The 19145-nt window shown below is 46.8% G+C and overlaps 1 protein-coding gene across 4 annotated transcripts in view; it reads left to right on the top strand.

The window, feature by feature from the left end:
• LOC105565921 (MAGUK p55 subfamily member 5-A) overlaps window positions 1-19145 on the top strand; it is a 92774-nt gene that overhangs the window by 63041 nt on the left and 10588 nt on the right. For all 4 annotated transcript variants that reach the window (XM_012019508.1, XM_012019507.1, XM_012019509.1 and 1 more), the window contains one exon: window positions 14023-14245. In XM_012019508.1, coding sequence (XP_011874898.1) covers window positions 14023-14245 — 223 coding nt within the window. The remainder of the gene's footprint in view (window positions 1-14022; window positions 14246-19145) is intronic.

The following is a 19145-nucleotide window of genomic DNA, read 5'->3' as shown; positions in this document are numbered from 1 at the left end:
AGCTTTTATACACAGAATAATACCAGGACAAGTTGCATAGCAGAACATTTTCATACTTAGACCATTTAGAAGTCTAATAAAGAAGATATTGGTATTTGAAATTTTCAATTTCTTATAGTTCTAATTAAATTTGAAATTGGCTTTATAAAATTGCAAATACCAATATCTTTTTATTTATAGACTTCTGAAATAAATGTTTTAAGTATGAAAATGTCATGCGGTCCGCAACTTATCCTGATATTATTTTGTGGATAGAAGCTAATAAAAAGGATTACAAGCGCGAAAACTATATTTAACTGTGTTGGTATAAAAGATGGCTGAAGGATCCTCTCAGTACAGAAAGTAAAAACCGAGACGCGGCGTACGATTTTCTCCGACATTTTCGCGAAATTCGATTCCAAACTGCCGGGGGGATTCGTACGTACAGGGCAGAGCGCAGGGGAGATGTGGGCCATTCTCTTTATTAACGCCACGTCGGCGATTAATCAATCTAATGATCGCCGAATCATTGACCCGCGCGTGACAGATACCGCCGGACGATGATCGCGCTGTTTGCACGGTCGTCGGCGCGATCAGTTTCCGCCGCCCCGAAATTACGGGATATCTCGGCTAAAGAATTATGTAATTCAATCCCCGGCGTGTCACGAGCGCGCGATCGATCGTCTTCGCGCGCTCCGTCCCGCAAATTACTTTTCGAACGACACTTCGCGGACGTGGCGCGGATCGGCAAGCGCACGCGGGTGGACGTAATGGAGAGGCTTCGGCGCGATCGATAAATATCTCCGTGGTCGAAGTTAATCCAAATGCGCGTTCGGCATCACGGAAACAATTCGAATAATGAGAGTTGCGCAATGATTCCCGGCGAGGGGGGGGGGCGGGGAGAGGGAAGGGGGGCGGATACGCGCATTCTGTTTCGTTTGACGCCGACACACATTCGAATCGCGAACGGACAAAAGCCGCCGCCGCCGCCGCCGCCGCCGCCACTGCCTCCTCCTCCGCCCGCGGACAATAAAATTGCAGACAAAAATCTGCACACAATATCAAGGTGTCTCACGGTACCACTCAGCATCCTGTATCCGATGGTCGAGTGCCTCATCCATTTGCGGCCTCGATCACGAGTGCGGCACTTAACGCGTATCCGCGCCGCTCCTATTGAAATGTTATATTTAACGTGTATCGATCTGCCACGTGTCAAAAGTGAGAACGTGGAGTCTCATTGAGAGGCGCGATCGGCTCAATAACGTATCCGCGTGGAGTTCCAATTTGTTGCAATTATTATAATCGAACGTGCGACACGCGGCGGAGCCGCGACGGATCGTTCGCGAGGTCGGCGATGATTTTAAATTGGACAGCTACTCCAGCGTCTTCGCGCCTCGTACGAGAGGAGGGATCGACAGGCCCGCTGAGAGTCGTCGAGCGGCTCGCCATTATTCCGATCTCGCTCGCGACGCCATCGCGCCTTTTCCTCCCGCGCGGGAGCAGGGACGCCTCGGGCGTCCTGGCACGCTGAGGAAGCAAGGTCGGATTGATAATCGTGAGAAAGATGAAAACGATCGTCGGATCAGCTGAGAGTCGAAATACCACCGCGTACGAGACGATCGTGGTGAACGCGTTAGTGTGGTGCGCCATGCGCGTGAGAATGCGTGCGTGCATTCTCGTGCGCTCACGCACACCTCGAGCCCGCGCGCGCGAGCTCGCGCGACGTGGCGGCGGAGGGGGCGATAGGGGGAGGAAAGAGCGAGAGACTTCAATGCTGGAGCCATGTGATCGCCATGGCAGCGGAGAGTGGTCTTGAGGTCTCAGATTGAGCGAGCACACGAACGAATGAGAGAGAGAAAGAGAGAGAGTGAGCGTATGTGTGCGTAGCTGTGTGTGTGAGAAAGAGAGAGAGAGGGAGATAAGAGGAGGAGGAGGAAGAAAGAAACGAGAAAGGGAGGAATAAAGAGGCTGAGAGAGGAGAGGTCCAAATTCGTCCGGACGAAAGACAGCCGAGAATGACGCTTTACTGAGACGAGCAGAGATCCGGAGACAGGAATGCAGGCCGAGTCGGATGGAGAAGGAGGGATGGGGCGACGACGGGAGAAACGGAGTAAGAGAGAACGACGAGAGGGCCGAAAATGGGAAAAGAACGGAGCGCGCTGCGGAAGGAAGACGGAAGATTGTGGAGGGAGGTCGGACGAAACGAGAGGGGGAGATTCGAATTCTACCAGATGGAAAGAGACACATTCGCGGTTGAACCGGTGAACAGTTGGAGGAGGAGGGGAAGAAAAGTGGATGGAGTGGGAGCGAGGTAAGGCAGGAACGCGCAGCTGGAAGGTGAGCGTTGGGGGAGATGGTTGGCGGAGAAGAAGGGGGTACATTGGAGAAGGAGAGAGATAGCAGTATGTGCAGAGAGAGAGAGAGAGAGAGAGAGAGAGAAAAGACAGAGGAACAGAAGGGGAGAGAGCTGAACAGGTAGAAGAGAGCGGGGGAGGGGGAGGGAAAGATAGACAGAGAGGGACAACGAGAAGGGGGCACCGGCTGGCTTGGCTCTCTCGGGGTAAAGCGAAGCCAACAAACTCACGTCAGTCCGAAGCCGGAGGGACGCTCGTCCTCCTCGTGTGCGCGCGCGCGTTCTCCGTTCTCCGTTTTACTCCGCCACGACCACGGTATACATCCCTTTCCCTTCGCCGAGGACCCTGTGAGCACCTGTGAACGTCCCCGGGCCCGCCGGCCCGATCTTGAGGACGCGCGAGAGGGAGTGCGTGAGTTTCGCGGCGCGACGTCGAAGGTCGAGGAAAACGAGGCGACCGACGACCGACGACTCTCCTCCCCGGAGCGGATTCCAGCGGATCGTCGCAGGGTGCGGACGCGACGGTACCGCGCGCGGGACCCCACGATCGGCCGCTCGTATCGCTCGGCGGTCGCGCTCGGTATCGACAGCCGATTGTCGCGTCGGGGTTGGAGCGGGGCGTGAACCGGGCGCAATTAAAGCGGTTAACGGAGACTCGGGAATATCTGTCCGCCGGCGCGGCGGGCCAAAACCGGTACGAGCGTTCTCCATGCGATATAGTGCGCGCCGCCGCACCGCCGCCGCCGCCGCCACCGCCGCCGCCGCCGACTCCGACTCCTCCCTCGTCGCGTACAGCCTTCGGAAGGTGCATACACCTCCTTCGCCGAGCTGCCGGTCGCAGCTCCGACGTCGTCCGTGCATCCGCGCCGAGCGTCCGTCGCGTGACCGTATACGCGCGCGGCCACCGAGCGTATAACCCGCGCTGTGTCGGTGCTTGGTGTACGTGTGTCTTCTCCGTCTCTTTCTCTCTCTTCCTCTCTGTGTGCTTCGGTGTGCGCGTGTACAGGTGGAATGTGCCACCGTGCGCGCGGCATACGCGGATGTACGCTGGCGCGTAAAAGCCAGCGAGGGGCGAGATAAGGTCGAGCCGCGTGAGGTGTAAAGTGATCCACGGAGAAGATTCTCGCGGAGGGGCGGAGGGGGGGGGGGACGCGCGGGGGAAAACTCCGGGAAAAGTCACGGTGTTTGAGACGTGATGTGTACGATGGGGACGTAACATCTCGTTTAAATCTCCGAGATAGTTATAATTGGTGCGCTCGAAGGTTCCCCGGTGTGCGAAGAGCGAGGAATTCTCCCGAATTGATGGGAATTTTACGAAAGAATCCGAAGGTCGAGGAGATCGTAAGGGACCAAGGTACTTGACTCGGCGGAATCGCGTGGGCGTTATAGGATCGGCGTGGGAACAAGCACGAGGACGCCCTATTGTCCGGGCGTTTTAGCGCCGCGAGCAGGAAAAGATGCGAGGAAGTTAGCGAAGAAAGAAGCGGAAAAATATATCGGAGAGAACTCGCGCGCTCTCCGCGAAGAGATAGGCGTAAATATTTAATGACACTCGGCGAGATATGAAGCGACGGGGTGTGGTAAGAGGAAGCGGGAGATCGTGTGCGGAATGTAGAAGCGTTTCGCGAAGGTCGGAACGAGACTAGAACGTTCGCGATACTTCACAGGCGAGCTGAGATTAAACGAAAGAAAACGTCTGAGAGTTACCCAGGAAGAGGCCTGAACGAAGAAGATACAAGCTGGGACGAATATCAGCGAAAAAAAAAGTATATAAAATATACTGGACTGAGAAAGAAACGGAAAGAGAGTCTAAGAATAAGTCGAGGAGCACTCGACTGCAAAAGCGCGAGCGGATCTGGAGGGAGCGAGGAGTGTTTAGTGTCGAGTTGCGCGGGGATCGTAAGAAAAGATCGAAGAGTCAGGGAAAACCGGAAGGTTCCCGGCGCTGCGGGAGGCGCGCATTGAGATTCCTCGCCCGTATGCAGCTTCGTCGCGAGTCGCGCGAGCGTCCATGAGGCTTGAGCGAAGGACGAGCCGTTGAGAGGTCCACGCCATGAGAATCCTCAAAACGCTACACTGGTAGGTTCCCAGCGGACGCGACACGACGCGCGCGCGCGCGTCCCCGCAATAATTCGCGCCGCGCATTCCGCGCGCGATCGAGAATCTCGCCGCGATCGGCGAGCGGAGCGGGGTCAACTCGAAGGGGATTGAATCTCCGGGCGAGATACGGCGCGCGAACGGAAAAGAGCAATTTACACCTGGGGCTTTTCGTTCGAGGAATTCGCCGTATTCGCTGCGGTCGAGATAAAAGAGAGCCACGGAAAATTTTTCTCATTTCTCTCTCTCCCTCTCTCTCTTTCTCTCTCTCTCTCTCTTTTTCCTAACGTTCTACTCTAGTGCGTCACGAAAAACTGATAGAAAACCGTTACCGGAGTCACGTTCCAGGGACGGGAAATGACGACTGAAAAAGGAATTTTGCTGCCTGAGGCCTTTTATCCCACGACTCGTTGCCTTCCCCATAGAATTTAAAAAAAAAACATTTTTTCGATTTTCATACGTTTTTTACGATGCGGAGAATACAAATGGTTCGGAATTGTCTGCGCGATTTCTTTTGCGGCAGTTGCACGCCTGGCGCAGATATATCGACAGAAATTCATGAAAGAGAAATGAAAATTGAGAGTGTCGAGTCTTTGAATGGCGAAGAATGAATTTTGGGACATTGCACGGATAAATCTTTCGAATTTGCAAACGACGACAGTCCTCGTGCTTCCGCTGAAATCGACGAGACTTATTTTCGCTTCGGAGTACGGCGCGTACGTGCCCGAATGCACGCGAGTTAAAAAAAACACCGACTTTAATGAGAGAAAATCCGACTTTTCAGTTCGTGAACCTTGAATTTCTACCGTGCACTTGTGCGAAGCACCTTGCAGATACGCCGTTCCCTAACATGTGTTGCGCACGTTTCGGTACCTGATGTATAATTTAGGTGCATGATGACACAATTTCGATACGCTCGGTGCACTTCCGGATGCACCGTGCACGAAATATCGGCAGGTAATAAATTCCGGCGAAAACTCGTCAATACTTTCCGGCTCGAGCGCTGCCAAACTGTACCGTCAGATTCATCATAAATCTTTTCGGCGAGTTGTCGTTCCATTATTCCGTGCCAGTTCGCGCATAACTGAAAGCAGTTCTCGCGTGCACGTTATATACGCAAATGGAATGCTGCAACTCTAAATACCGATACAGTTGCCGTTATAATTAATGCACAACAAATCGTGTTATTCGCAACAACAATCGCGCCACGAGTATTTTGTCAATGGCGCGTAAGCGACGCACTGCGCATTTTCGCGGAGATCACTTCCGCTTGATATCACCGTCGCTATTCTTACGCGCTGCAAGTTGCAGGATACGCCTCGTATGAAATTACAGCGCGCAGCACTTAATTGTCTGCGAAGAAAATATGCGTAAAAGTACGCGTTAATGGCGAGCGGCCGTCACACTTGCGTGCTTAATTTAGATTTGAGTTAAAACATTTTCGCCGGGACAAGTGAATTACAATTGCGGGGCGAAATATAAGCTTGCTCTTAATTAAAGATGCCTGTTCGAAGGGGAGAACGAAACAGAGGGAAAGAGGGAGGCGAAGGGTTTCGTGCATAGGTATTCCACTGGGAACGACCTTTAACGCGATGCACTTGTAACGTATTGCGCCCCCGTGGGACGCAGCTACTTGATAATGTAATAGCAGTCTGCTCGTTATCAAGTGCCACTTATTGCTTAGCACAATCAGAAGATCTCGGTAATAACCGCGCGTTATTACCGCAGCTAGAGAACATAAATGTACAGGGTGTCGGTGAATGTTTGGAACTTATTTTTCGTGTAGATACCGAGTCGAGAAGTCCTCTAGCGTTTAGCAATTTTTGCAACAGTCATTGCCAGTTCGGTCCGTTCTATTTACACAGAAAATAAGTCCCGAACATTCACCGACAACCTGCACGATTGGGACACCGGATGCCAATAAATTGCGCATAGATACGGAATCGCGTTTGGGCGCGCCCTTTAAGGGGATCCTAAAGCCGTCTGTTTTATCGACATTCTTTGTTAGAAGTAATCTTTTAGGCTCTATAGGAATGCAAAACTCTTTTACGGAATTAAAGTATCCAAAATCTCGGTCTGAGCAATGTGTAGCTAATAAAATTGCTGCTTTATCGTAAAAGTTGCCGACTGATTGGCTATAAATTTCTCGGACCGAGTGAAACTTGGAATAAAAAATGTCGATAACACAGGCCTACAAAAATGACACTTTTGAATCCCCACCGAGATTTAAAGGTGTTTCTCTATGTTATTTTTAGCGCTGAATCCAAATCTGGCCGCAGAATTTGTCTAGCACGTCAGGATTTTGAGAGAATTGTAACGATTTTTTAATTTTTGGGCCGCCATATTTGATCAGCCATGTTGAAAATACAAATTCTAACTTTAAAATCTTAATCAGTGACCCGAAAAACCCTTTGATACAAAGTTATGAAGAAATCGGTCTGAGAAACGTTCGGTGCTTGGGTACCAAAGAATATGGAATTTGTTAATATTAAGTGTCCTACAGTTGTAATTATATTATACCATTTCGAAAACCGCGTATATGCATTTCCGTAGATTTTGTCATGAGAAATCCGAATCTGTTGACTAAATTAACGAGTATCATTGCGTTTCAAACTTATTTTCATCTGAAAATGTCAAAAAATGGCCTTTTTTGCACTTTTAAATTAGAATATCTCAAAATCCTGACGTGCTAGACAAATTCTGCGGCCAGATTTGGATTCAGCGCAAAAAATTACATAGAGAAACACCCTTAGATCTCGGTGGGGAAAATCTTGTAGGCCTGTGTAATTGACGTTTTTTAATTCCGTCTCCTATCGACACTGATCGAGCTCGCCAGCGTCTTTAGGATCCCCTTAAAGATTCCGCATTTCATTGTCGTGGTTACTTAACGTCGGAGAATGTACAGCGTCTCTAAATCACCGTGGTTTAGGATCCGCACTCGCGACAGCTATACATTCGCAGCCGCAAGTAATGTAATGCTCTCCGCAACTGATGATTAATTATCAGAAATCTTTCTCAGAAACGGATGACGGCGCGTCAGATTCTAAAGCTCGAGATTCATCGCGTCACGCGTATAACTCGATCTCTTCTTATCTTCGTGCACTCGATTCCTTTATTCAAGCGAATGGATATAAGCCGCGAGAGGTATGCAAAGTGCTCGAGAGACGAAATTTCGCGCACAAAGTGCAGCGCCTCTGAAACGAATTTCGGGACGAACGTGCGTGTATAACGCGTAAACGTGCGTGAAGTGGAATATTCGCGTGGAGAGTTTTATAGAATTACGCTAGGGAATATCTGTGCCCGACTCTGGGAACATCGAGCGCGAATTCTCACGTGGAATTCGAAACAAGGGGAGATCACGTGTTTCCGCTCCTGACTGCAGCCCTGCTTACCTGCCCGCCTCCACGGGTATCGTTAAGCCAGGGACGGACATACGGAATTGTACGTTGCCATGAATACGGTGGTCTGCGCCAAGTAACACAGCGAATGTCCTCGCTGGCCTGTTCACGGAGTGGCCTCTTCCATTTTCGTTACACGCAGGATGCATTTGTGCGCGCAAGGTAGACCAAAATTTGCATTTCGATTAAGAGGATCCTTCAGCCATCTTTTTTACTGACACAATCAAATGTAGTTTTTGCGCTTGTAATTCGGTTTATTAGCTTTTATGTGCAAAATAATACCAGGATAAGTTGCGGACCGCATAGCAGAACATTTTCGTACTTAGAACATTCCGAAGTCTAATAAAGAAGATATTGGTAGTTGAAATTTTCAATTCGTAGTTCTAACTAAATTTGAAATTGGCTTTATAAAATCACAAAACTCTAGACTTTTGAATGTTCTAAGTATGAAAATGTTCCGCTATTCGGCCCGCAACTTATCCTGGTATTATTTTGTGCATAGAAGCTAATAAAAAGAATAACAGGCGCGAAAACTATATTTGACCGTGTCGGTGAAAGAGATGGCTGAAGGATTCCATTAAGGTATTCCTGACAATGAAGAACAGCGGTGTAATAAAAGTATAAACACTGGATTTAGCTGTGCACATAAGTTTGAATAAAAAATCCAGTTTAATTTATCTCGCGCGCGCGCGGTATATTAAGGCTTTAACTGGCTTTAATCTGACTGCGGGCCGTAATCGAATAGCGCACCCGTGAAACGAGCTTTATTCCTTTCAGGCAGGAGTTTATATAACAAGAGATTTACACCTTTTCCATTTTCTTCCCGTTTACATTTCCGCAAATACCCGCGTAGCACAAACGTAGTCAGAGCGAACGAATCATTCCTCTTCTCTCCCGCATTTGCGACATATCTCGAGACTTTGTGCGGCGGGAGACGCGCGCTTTTTGTTTCTCCCGCGTCGAAGCTCCTTCCGCCGCGTCTCGTATCTCGCGGAAAACTTTTCTGCGAAAATGCAAAATACTCCGCAGGAATTTAAGTCACGCAAGCAGCGTATTCATCCCGGCGTAACTCGCATTACATAATCGACCGCGGATTTCGCACGCGATTACGCGAATAATTGTTCGAGCCTTGAGCACGCCCCGATCTCTTTTCGTTAAACACGGGTAGTTACGCGCGCCGTAATTTAGCAACTTGATTTCCGCACCGCCGCGGTAAACGCCGGCGACGCTCGTTCAGCGAGCGGTCGTAATTATCGATAAGCGTCGCTACAAAAATAAATTGGATCTCTATTGGGCGTGGAAATCAATATTTCTGGCTTTTCGCGACCTTAAGGGCCGCGACGTTTAATTATCGGCTCCGGCGCGTTTCCCACGTTGAATCAAGCTCGGAAAGAGTGACGAATTTTTCATGTCGATTCCCATTCGTCGCGCGTCAACAAAATTCTGCCAATTTGAATTCCGGAAAACGAATCTCGATAATACAATCGATGACACTGTCCCCCACGTGTACGGTCGTTACGTAACTCGTGACGATCGTTTCGCGCGAACCTGAACGATCTCGCCGCCGTTGAAGGTAGCCGCGCGGTGAGAAAACGATGGCGCGATAAAAGTGCAGGCATGAATGGAGAAATTAATTGAGAAAGCAAGAGTGACCTTTCGCGCAGGAGTCACGATTTGTATAGAGATACCCGGCACCGACGATGCCGTCGTCATTAGACTTGCATTCCTCTCGCGGGTCTCCGTTTCGTCAGGACACGCGATACTTTCACTCGTATATCTCGCGCGTCGCCAATTTTTCGGCCGCGATTACTGTAAATTACGGGCGCCGTCACAAATGCGACGAGACGTGTGGGGTAGCGTTCATTCCTGCATTATCCCACACGGAAAAAGAAGTACAGGGCGAAGGGAGGTTCTTTCGTCCGAGAGAACTGTCGTGTTTTCGCGTAGAACTAAAGAACACTCTCTTCTAGAATACTATAAATAGTTAAATGAGTCCGAAATTTAATTCGGCGAACCTGCACCCTCAGGAAGGATTTCTGTTACCGAGGCAAAAAATATTCTTGACGCATTTATATTTCTCACAACCTCATTTTGTGTAAGACGGTATCAAAATAAAATCAATAACTCTTATTCTCTTCTATCAAATTAAAAAGAATTGACTTACTATATTGAGACAAGAGTAACTTATATAAACGTTAGTTTATCTAGTCTTGCTTTTAGAACAAATTTTCCCTCCAACTTGCAACGCACCAAGTTGGCACCACGACATTCAACAAAAGACGATACTATTATTTTATTCTAGATTTTATAACTTTTTATTTAAGCCTTTGTGATCAATAATTGAGTCGACAAATTCTGGCACAATCTTGTGCCAGAATTTGTCGACTCAATTATTGATCACAAAGGTTTTAACTTACTACTGGCGACTCAATTTCTCCAACAATTTTTATTTAAGATTAAAACATTCCTTTCTCTATAACAAATATGCTGTATCGATCCTATTTTATGATACATTCAAGTGTAATAGCATTGGATCCGGAAATTTTTTCTACGGGTGTGGGAAGTGAGAAAATAGCTTTCCAATTGGATTTTCCCGGCGAGAGTAGTCTTGTTTTGGAAGTTCGGATGGACGGCGAGAAAGTGCATCGCGTTTTACAAAGATTTAATTACGAGCTATATTATTATTTTCGATTGCATCATATAGATATTATCGATATAATGCTGCAATATAGCTTTTATGAGTCAATTTAGCTTTCAGTTAACTCACGGATGAAAGCCCAGGCGGCGAGTTAGATTATTATCGTTATCATCAATTTACCTTATAGCCGATCATCTCAAATTGCTGTAAATGCAATGCAACATTTTCATCGCTCGCGATACCCTCGCTCGACTCCACAACGAGCCTCGTGTCGATTGTTGTATTGTCGTCGGCCAGAGCAAAATCTGCCATTTCCCCGACCGGATTATCAATCCCCCGGAGCAGAGGAATGCACTCAGCTCAAATTAAAGGAACCTCACAACTTTGGAAAAGTTTTCTCGTAGACTCGCTTCAAAACCGGCCTGGCCCCGCCGTCTGTCCGTTTTCTTGGCAACGCATTCTCACACCGGGTCTGCCCTTTAAGAAAGGCTATCCCTCCTGAACGCCCCGACAGGTCGACCGGCTTAGACATCGTTTCGCAGACGGCGATCACGCTGACCTGCTCACGTTTTCCATTACGGGTTCCACGTGGAACTGATTCACGCGGCGCGTACCACGCTCGCACATTAAAGATCGGCTATTAGAGAGCACGATCCGCGGGGCGGAGGGGAAAAAATGCGGCATTTCCTGACAATGCCGCCCGGTCCTTGCTCCCCGCCTTATTTAATTCCCGTAATTGCGTTAAAAAAGGAAGAGCGAAAGAGAGAAGGGCGGGAAAGAGGAGATAGCTTCTTTAAAATTCAGCGCGATCGAGATAACAATTTTTCTTTATAAACTTCGAAGCGTGCTGTGAGAGAGCTATTTGGAAAAGTATGCTCTACTAGAGCGTATCTTTTATACGGACATAAAAAAATCTGTGTTTCAACTTTTACCATCATTTCATGAAAAATATAATTTGAAAATAAAAATTTTTGTTGCCCGCGGCGTTTACTTGCGATTTCGTTTTATATAACACGCCAAACGGAGAACGTGAGGCTAGAAAATACAGGAGGAGATATTAGTTAATTACAGAAGAAAAAACGCGACGTTTGCGTTTTCCATTTAGATCGCAAGAATTCTAAAGATCTCATTAAATCGCGTTGCATAAGATGCCACCGAAAACGCAGGACGTCTCTCGTTTATACTCAAACGTATATTGAATCGTGGTACCGTATTTCCTATCGCCTTTGTTCGCGATTTCCATTGTCTCCTTCTTTATCGTCCGCTCTATGAACCCTCCACGCGTATTTGCGTAAGGACCAAACGAGTGTAATGGCGTTCTTGTGTTGAATGCTCTACGCCCTACAATGTAATCAGATCTGCGAAAAGGCCTATTGGTCCTATATAGGTCGACGGTCTTTGTCGCGTAAATCTAATTTCCGATATCTTGCGTTATAATGCAAAACAGTAACGCACACGTGTAAATAGGAAATTATCGCGCTGGACAGCGCCGTCGAGTTAGAAAAATATGTAGATTTTTCGATGAATTTGACTCAGAGAGATGGGCCCTTCCGCAACATTTTAATATTCAACATCAAATATTATTGTAAAGCAATGTATACAGGATTATGAATATTTATTTTTTAAAAATGATACACGACCAGATGTAGCCGTTTCTCCATCGCCGATATATTTTTACATCTATGCGCTCGTATATCCAATTAATTTGTTTATTGGAAAAAGTGCGCGCTGACATTTTATATAGTTCACATAAATAGAAATTGCGAGTCAATAAATGAAGAAGTGTACCGCGCTTCTATAAGATTTTCTGATATTTACGTTTAATGCAACGTGTGAGCCCTTAATTAACAAAATTTTATTCACCTAACTGATGTAGCGTAAAAATAGTTTGGTAAAATTTTAATGCATTTGATTATATTCATCATCCAAACTTATACAAATACAATCACTTTGCAATAGGATTTTCGTTGAAATATAATAATCTGTGTAATTCAGTTGCATGTTCATTGTAGAAGATTTTTGCAGTTCCCACAAGAACTTTAATCGATACGTGAGAAATTACGACGTGGCATTCCGCGATTGCGAAATTTATCGAGGATTTCTAATGCGACTCCCTTAGGTTACTTTAGTCGGAACGAGTTTATAACGAAAAATAACTGCCGCGGATTCTCTCTCGAACATGATAAAACGGCGACTGACAAGCCGTAATACATATATTTTGAATTTATCGTATCGAAAGTTTCTTTCCGATCTGTTGCCGTGTGCATGTCCCAGAGACTTTTCGCACGACCGAGCGACCAGGAGATTCTACATTCGTTTGAGACATCATGTAACATGCACTATCGAGAGTCATGTGATATATAGCGGCTGAATTTATTTCCACGCGAGCACCGTCACGTTCCATACGAAATCTAAAAATATGGAAGAAAGAAATATTCCAGAGAAAGAAAGGAAAGGGGGAACGGGAAAACGAGCTATTGCCGAGTTAAATGGCACTTTCCCTCTCAGCGAAAGACGATCTAAATTCCGCATGCGATTTAGTTACACGTTTACTGTAGAGTTTTTTTTCAATTCTCATAAAAATTTTAGCCGTTTAACCGATACGAGAGATATTACGATATAATACTCCGCGACTGCGAGATTTATCGAGGATTTTTAATGCAACTCCCTTAGGCTGCTTTAGTCAGAACAGCTTAAACGAACGGAACTTTGCATCGAACTTTTTTACGATTTCTACAATCTTGTCTCAATGGCTTTTCAAAGATATTGCATATTAAGCACGTAATTTGATTGCTATTTATGTATTTCACTGAAAGAAGGAATGGAATATGTACTGCAATATTTTATCGTTCTATTTTATTTCACTATTATTTCTGATAAAGGAAATAGCCAACAATGGTTATCAAAATGGGGTTACTTTATCGTTCTCATGCACGTCCTTTTTTTTTTATCGCGAGCATGACCTCCCTTAATGATACGTTGTCGGTGACTCACGTCAACATTGAGTTAGTTAACGCCTTAAAGGTATCTAATTAACCGCAAATGCATAATAGTATCCCGAGGTACTATTTTATGTTCGTAACAGCCGGCAATTTACCTCACCCTAGTTGCGTGTGAGAAATATATACCAATAACTAGTTATCCTTCACTTAGTTCCCTTCGTCTCGTAGGAAAAGAGTTACAGTTATGCATCTGTTTACTATTCTATCGAACGTTTATCTCGTTAGGGATCAAACTCTGCAGGATTCAGTCTCTACTTATCAGACGTTACACATTCAATTATCTAACACAGTTTAATGATCCTTGTAAAGATACACGATTAAACCAAACTATAAATCTTAAACGTTTATTGTAAGATATAAACTATTTACAAACCATTTATATTTATTTACAAACCGTTGTCTTTGCCGAATTGAGCCTAGGATACTTTTGCGTCTTTAAATTCCAGATAAATTACGGCGTGGCATTAAGAAATCTGAAAAGCCCCCGAGAACTGAAAAATAACACATGTTAATCCGTTAATAGTGACACTAACGCAGGATCCCCCCTCGTTTCAGGTCCCGAAGGCGTAGCGGTAGTGGCGTGACGGACATACACTCTCAGCAACAGCAACAACAATTGCAGTTGCAAGAGAACAATAACAGTAGCTCGCGCGACGCGAAGAAGCCGCAGGAGGGACTGGGGCCCGATGAGATGTGGGCCCCTGGCGCCCTGGGCCATCATCGGGAGCTACCTGTTGATGTGCCCGACACCCTTCTACAGAAGGCCTACCCCAACAAGGTAAAGAACTGCTCTTCCAATTATAGGAACGGGCTACAGCATCGTCCCCGTAGCGCTAGCGACCTCGACCTCTCCCTAAACCTTAAAAACGAGACCCTTAAGACGCGCACCATCGCGGACGGACGTGCTAGACTCGTATCGGACGATCGCGCGCACGACGTCACGGACGCGGCGGCCAGGACGATCAATCTCCACAACGGTCTTCCGTCATCCATGCTGAAAATCGAGCTGAATATCGAGGACGACGAGGAGAAAGTGAGAGCCACCGGCAAGAAGCTGAGGCTGAAAAAGTATCGCGACAGCTTGATCGCGACCGGCTCGCCGGACTTGACGAGTACCTTTAAAGCTTTCGAGGTATACGCGAACGCTGACGAAGACGCGGGCGGACAGAAGGAGTCCAGCGTCGATATCGAGGACGACTACCCCTTTGCCAAGGAGGATTATCCCACCATGCTGAAAACGTGCAGCGATGATTCGGCGAGTCCGAGGAGCTCGTCGGGTAGATCGGACAGCACCGCTCCCCTTGATACCAGCCTGATGCTCGGGCATGACAAAAGCCACAAGGACTCCCCGACTTACGACGTCCGGAGGATAGACCTTGGCTCCCCGTGCAGGTCGGTGATGCCCGATATCAAGGTAGCCCCGCTCTTCGGCCGTACCCGGGACACGACTTCCTTTGACAATCCGGCTTACGGACTGACGGACTTGCAGGATCTTCAGGGTCTCTTGCGATCCGACGAAATGTCGGACTTGACCAGACTGATAGACGAACAATCTCCGCTGCCAAGGGCTCCGCAGGAGCAGGACAAGGTGTCGCCTGTCCGCGTCAAGGACCAGCAGACGGAGCCTTCCCAGGCCGAGCCGGCGAGCAAGTCCGGCAAGAGCCCGGCGAAACGTCGCACGAATGACGAGCGGGCTAAACTGAAGGCGAAGACCCGCAGCCTCGACATCGAGGAACTGATCCGGGCCGGCTCGACCGACGATCTTCTCGGCATCGAGTTGAGCAACTTCTCCTCCTCGTCCTCCTCGTCCCGGCAGCGGCCGAAGAAGAAGCGGCATCAGCAGATCTCCAGCGGCTACTCCACACTGAGAAGCGAGGCCTCTGGCGAGCTCGAGCATAACGCGGAACGCAGCTTCCTCGTGGTTGGCAGAAAGCCTTACCGCGAGGTGGCCGTCGATTGTCCACCGGATTTCGTGCCGGTCACCAAGTGCCACCCGATATACCCGCCGCCGAATAAGACCCCCGGCAACAGCAAGCACAACACCCTCGAACCGAAGCGCGATCGCGCGAGCGCTAACGAGGGGGGTTCGTGCGCTGCGACAACGACGATGACCATGACGACTACGACGAGCACGCTCGTAGCCTCCCCTCGCCTCTCCCCGAACGATAATAGCTTCACGACGCTGTCTAGTGCCGATGGTAGCGCTAAAGAGACCGTGGTCGCGCGCTCGGTAGACCGTAAGCACAGCTTGAAGAAGGTAAGGTTCAGAGTCAAGAGCTTGATATGCGACAGCTTGCAATCTATCCTGCACCACGAGCATGGCGATCCGCTTGGCGCTTACAGCACGCAACGCTTTAACGCACCGACGCAATCTCACTCTAACAACGATCCTGCTTTACGATCATCCAATGTGAATACTAGATCTCCCGAGCGCCCGCGAATGCGAAGCTCGTTCGACGAGCGAGATGGGAATCTCTCCCGGAATCGACAAGCCGAGAATCCTTGTTTCCAGGACGTTCACTACTGCGGTTTCTTGAGTCAAAGATCCCTGGGGAGTAGAGAACGTCCATTATCCTGCGTTCCCGGAGAGGAGCTTCCGAAAAATTGGCAGCGCTCCTTCCTCGGGGAAGCTGAAAATAATAAAATGGCCTCTTCCCCTTTCCCACGAGCGACTGACGAATCCGCGAGTGTTCCCTTTGGCTTCCAGGACAAAGTCGGCTGTCCGAAAAAGCCCCTTGATTCCAAGAACGTAACCGAGGAGGTTGTCCTCTCCGATTGTCCGAGCGAGATTATCTTGTTACCCGAGACAAATGTCGCGGTTTTTTCCAAAGCCGCGGACAACATTCATTTCCGATCATCCTTCATCCAAGAGACGAATCAGAATTCTCGGAATTCCTTGTGCGAGCTTTCCTCCGCAAAGAAACACACCGTGCGTCGTCCCGATGATGCACGGTTCTCTGAACATCTTCGTTCACGTGAGAAGAAACGACACGGCGATCTTCGCTGTCTTGACAATACGCCGAAAATGCAAAATCAAAAGAACTCGAAGCTGTCTTTCGAGTACGAACGTTCCAAGTTGTTGGACGTTCCGCCCGTGGTATCCAACAATGGCGTGAAATTTCGCGTTAATTGGAGAAGCATGTCCGACCTTCCAAATGTAACGGACGGTTGGCGCTCGGTAATTATAAAGAGATCCTTTTCGTTCCTCGACTGTCTTTCAATACCGAGAGTCACGTCCTCACGACCCACCGTCGGGCGCGACAAAGTTGACCATATGGTAGTCTCACGCGGCAAACTTTCTGACGAACGTACGGAGCAGAGCGCACCAATGCCACCGATGCACACTTTGAAGAATCGTTCGCTCAAGTCGCACGTCGGCGCTCTCGAACAGCAGGTAAACCACACAATGGACTTCGCCACGAGTTTAGAAACTTTCGCTCGTCGAATAATTCGAACGGCGTCCTTGCACTTTGGAAATTTGCACACCTTGCAAAGTAACTTCGCGGTTGATTGCCACTTGAATTACTTGATTAAATTCATCATCGTTCTAGTCGTACTCCTCGATGCTACGGGTCGCGTCCGTCTGAAAGGGTTAAATCTCGGGGAACACAGAGCAATAGTTGCATCCTGCCTTCTGCACGGCAGTTCTCTGATCGTGGAAACTGTTACAGTCGCGCTCGCAATTTTTCAATACTTCCAGACCCGTTGCTATCTGGGAAGCGCACTATTAATTAAAAACTCTTTTATAAACTGAGGCACGTACATAGAATGAGAGTCGGGATCCAACTTGAGACATGTCGACCATGAATTGGCCGACCGCTCCTACACGCAGACCCTGCCGGAAATAATTCTACAAAATTCTACAAAATAAATAAAATATACTGCCAGAATCTAAGAAATTCTACGTAAATTGAACAAAGCGTTATAAAAATCAACATGAAAATGCTAGAATTGAAACGCTTTTGTTAATTTTTGTAATATTCTACAAGTAAGCAGATGTTTTAATTTTTTAAGATTTTGTTGTTTCTCAAATTTTTCAAACTAGTAAAGTTTTGTACTAATTTTTACAAAATTGTACATTTTCATGAAATACCACTTGCAATAATTTCTTGATTTGAGAACATTGTAATTTGTGGTACTATTTCGTAAACATTTTTACAAAATAATTAACGTTTCAACGAAAATATTAAATTTTCTACAAATTTCTATTTCAAGTCAATTTTTTATAGTTATTTATAGAATTTTTTCCGCTAAGAGAGTCAGCCTGTTTAATTAGACGATTGGACAAAGATACAAATTTGTGTAATGTTCTTTAAGACGCAAATTTCTGCAATTCGCGTAATAATCTTTATCCCGATAAGACCCCACCGTTTTTATTGTCGCAGAGGTAAAATGTGCAAAGACTGCCCTTGGGAAAATGTACTTTAAATAAAATTAAAATTTTTTTAAGTAACCTTTCAAATCTAAGAGTTCACTTAAAGAGGTTGAAAGTTTACTTAAGAAATTTTGGAGTAATTTTAGACACTTAAAGTAATTTTTAGATAACCTGTCGAAGTTTCCGCTAGAGGGCCGCGCGGCGAAGCACTTTCTCGTAAGAGGAAAACCGCACACGGTATTATAAATTATATTGCATACTTTTCACAATTTTTAAAGTTTCAAGCTCACCTTAAGTAAAAGTTTAAAGTGTCCAAATATACTTTTCTTATTTCTTATTTTTCTAAAGTAAAATTGTAAGAACGTCAGTGTTTTTTTCACCATATCTGGCACTTTTAATAATACAGACAATTTTTATCGTGAAAAATATTACCTCAGCCAGGGTTTGAACCTGGACCTACACTCTAGGCGGGCGTCTCAGCAATTCGACCACTGAGGCATCAAGAAAACACTGACGTTGTTAATTACTGCTGGCGACATTGAGGGATATTCTTATTAGTTAAAATTGTAAGGTTTTCTAAGGTATATTTTCTCAAGGGTGCCGTTCGATTAGAGACGCAAAATAAGGAGCATGCGTAGAGGAATGCGGACTATCTAACATGGGATCGTCAACAGCATGATAATGTAGTCACAAGCTGCGCAACAAAACTTGCGAAGTAAAATGCCCGTCGATTTAATGACATTGGGAAACAAGCTCGTAATCGTAAATTACGTGTCTTAATTAACATATCTCAAAATAGCGAGCGAAGCAAATGAATTCGCAGTCGGAGATTCTAAATACGCGGGATTCTTCCCGTCTTTACTGAACAAAGGTTGATATCAATTCGACGGTGTTAAAAATAAACAAGAATCGTTATCAGCCACGTTATCGTCTCCGATACGATTATTGATGAGTCACAGAATCTTTCAAGAGCCCGGCATTTTACTTCTGTTTCGTAATCTTGCTTTCGACATGCTTTCTTTTACATCTCGCTCTCTCCTCCCTTTTCTCTCTTTCTCGCTTTCCTATCGCGTTTCAGCTTTTTCTCTCTCTCTCTCTTCCCTTCTTCTTTCTTTCCGCTTCTTTCTTCTCGTCTTTCCGCATACCGCGTGCAAAACCGCGGCTCTACGAAGGTACCTCCGAGTGAAGTGCAAGCGAATAGTTTGTCTGCAAGTAACGATGAAAGACGGAGGAATGCGTGAAGCGAAAAGTAGTTTGCGCGGCGTCAGGCCCACGTGGGACCCATTAATACGAGCTGTTTCGG

Source organism: Vollenhovia emeryi, unplaced genomic scaffold, assembly GCF_000949405.1.
Source record: "Vollenhovia emeryi isolate VEMERY1.0 unplaced genomic scaffold, V.emery_V1.0 DF939148.1, whole genome shotgun sequence".
In the NCBI taxonomy this organism is placed as follows: domain Eukaryota; kingdom Metazoa; phylum Arthropoda; class Insecta; order Hymenoptera; family Formicidae; genus Vollenhovia; species Vollenhovia emeryi.
The sequence above is the reverse complement of the archived record's forward strand: the minus strand, read 5'-3'. Positions and strand labels throughout refer to the sequence as shown.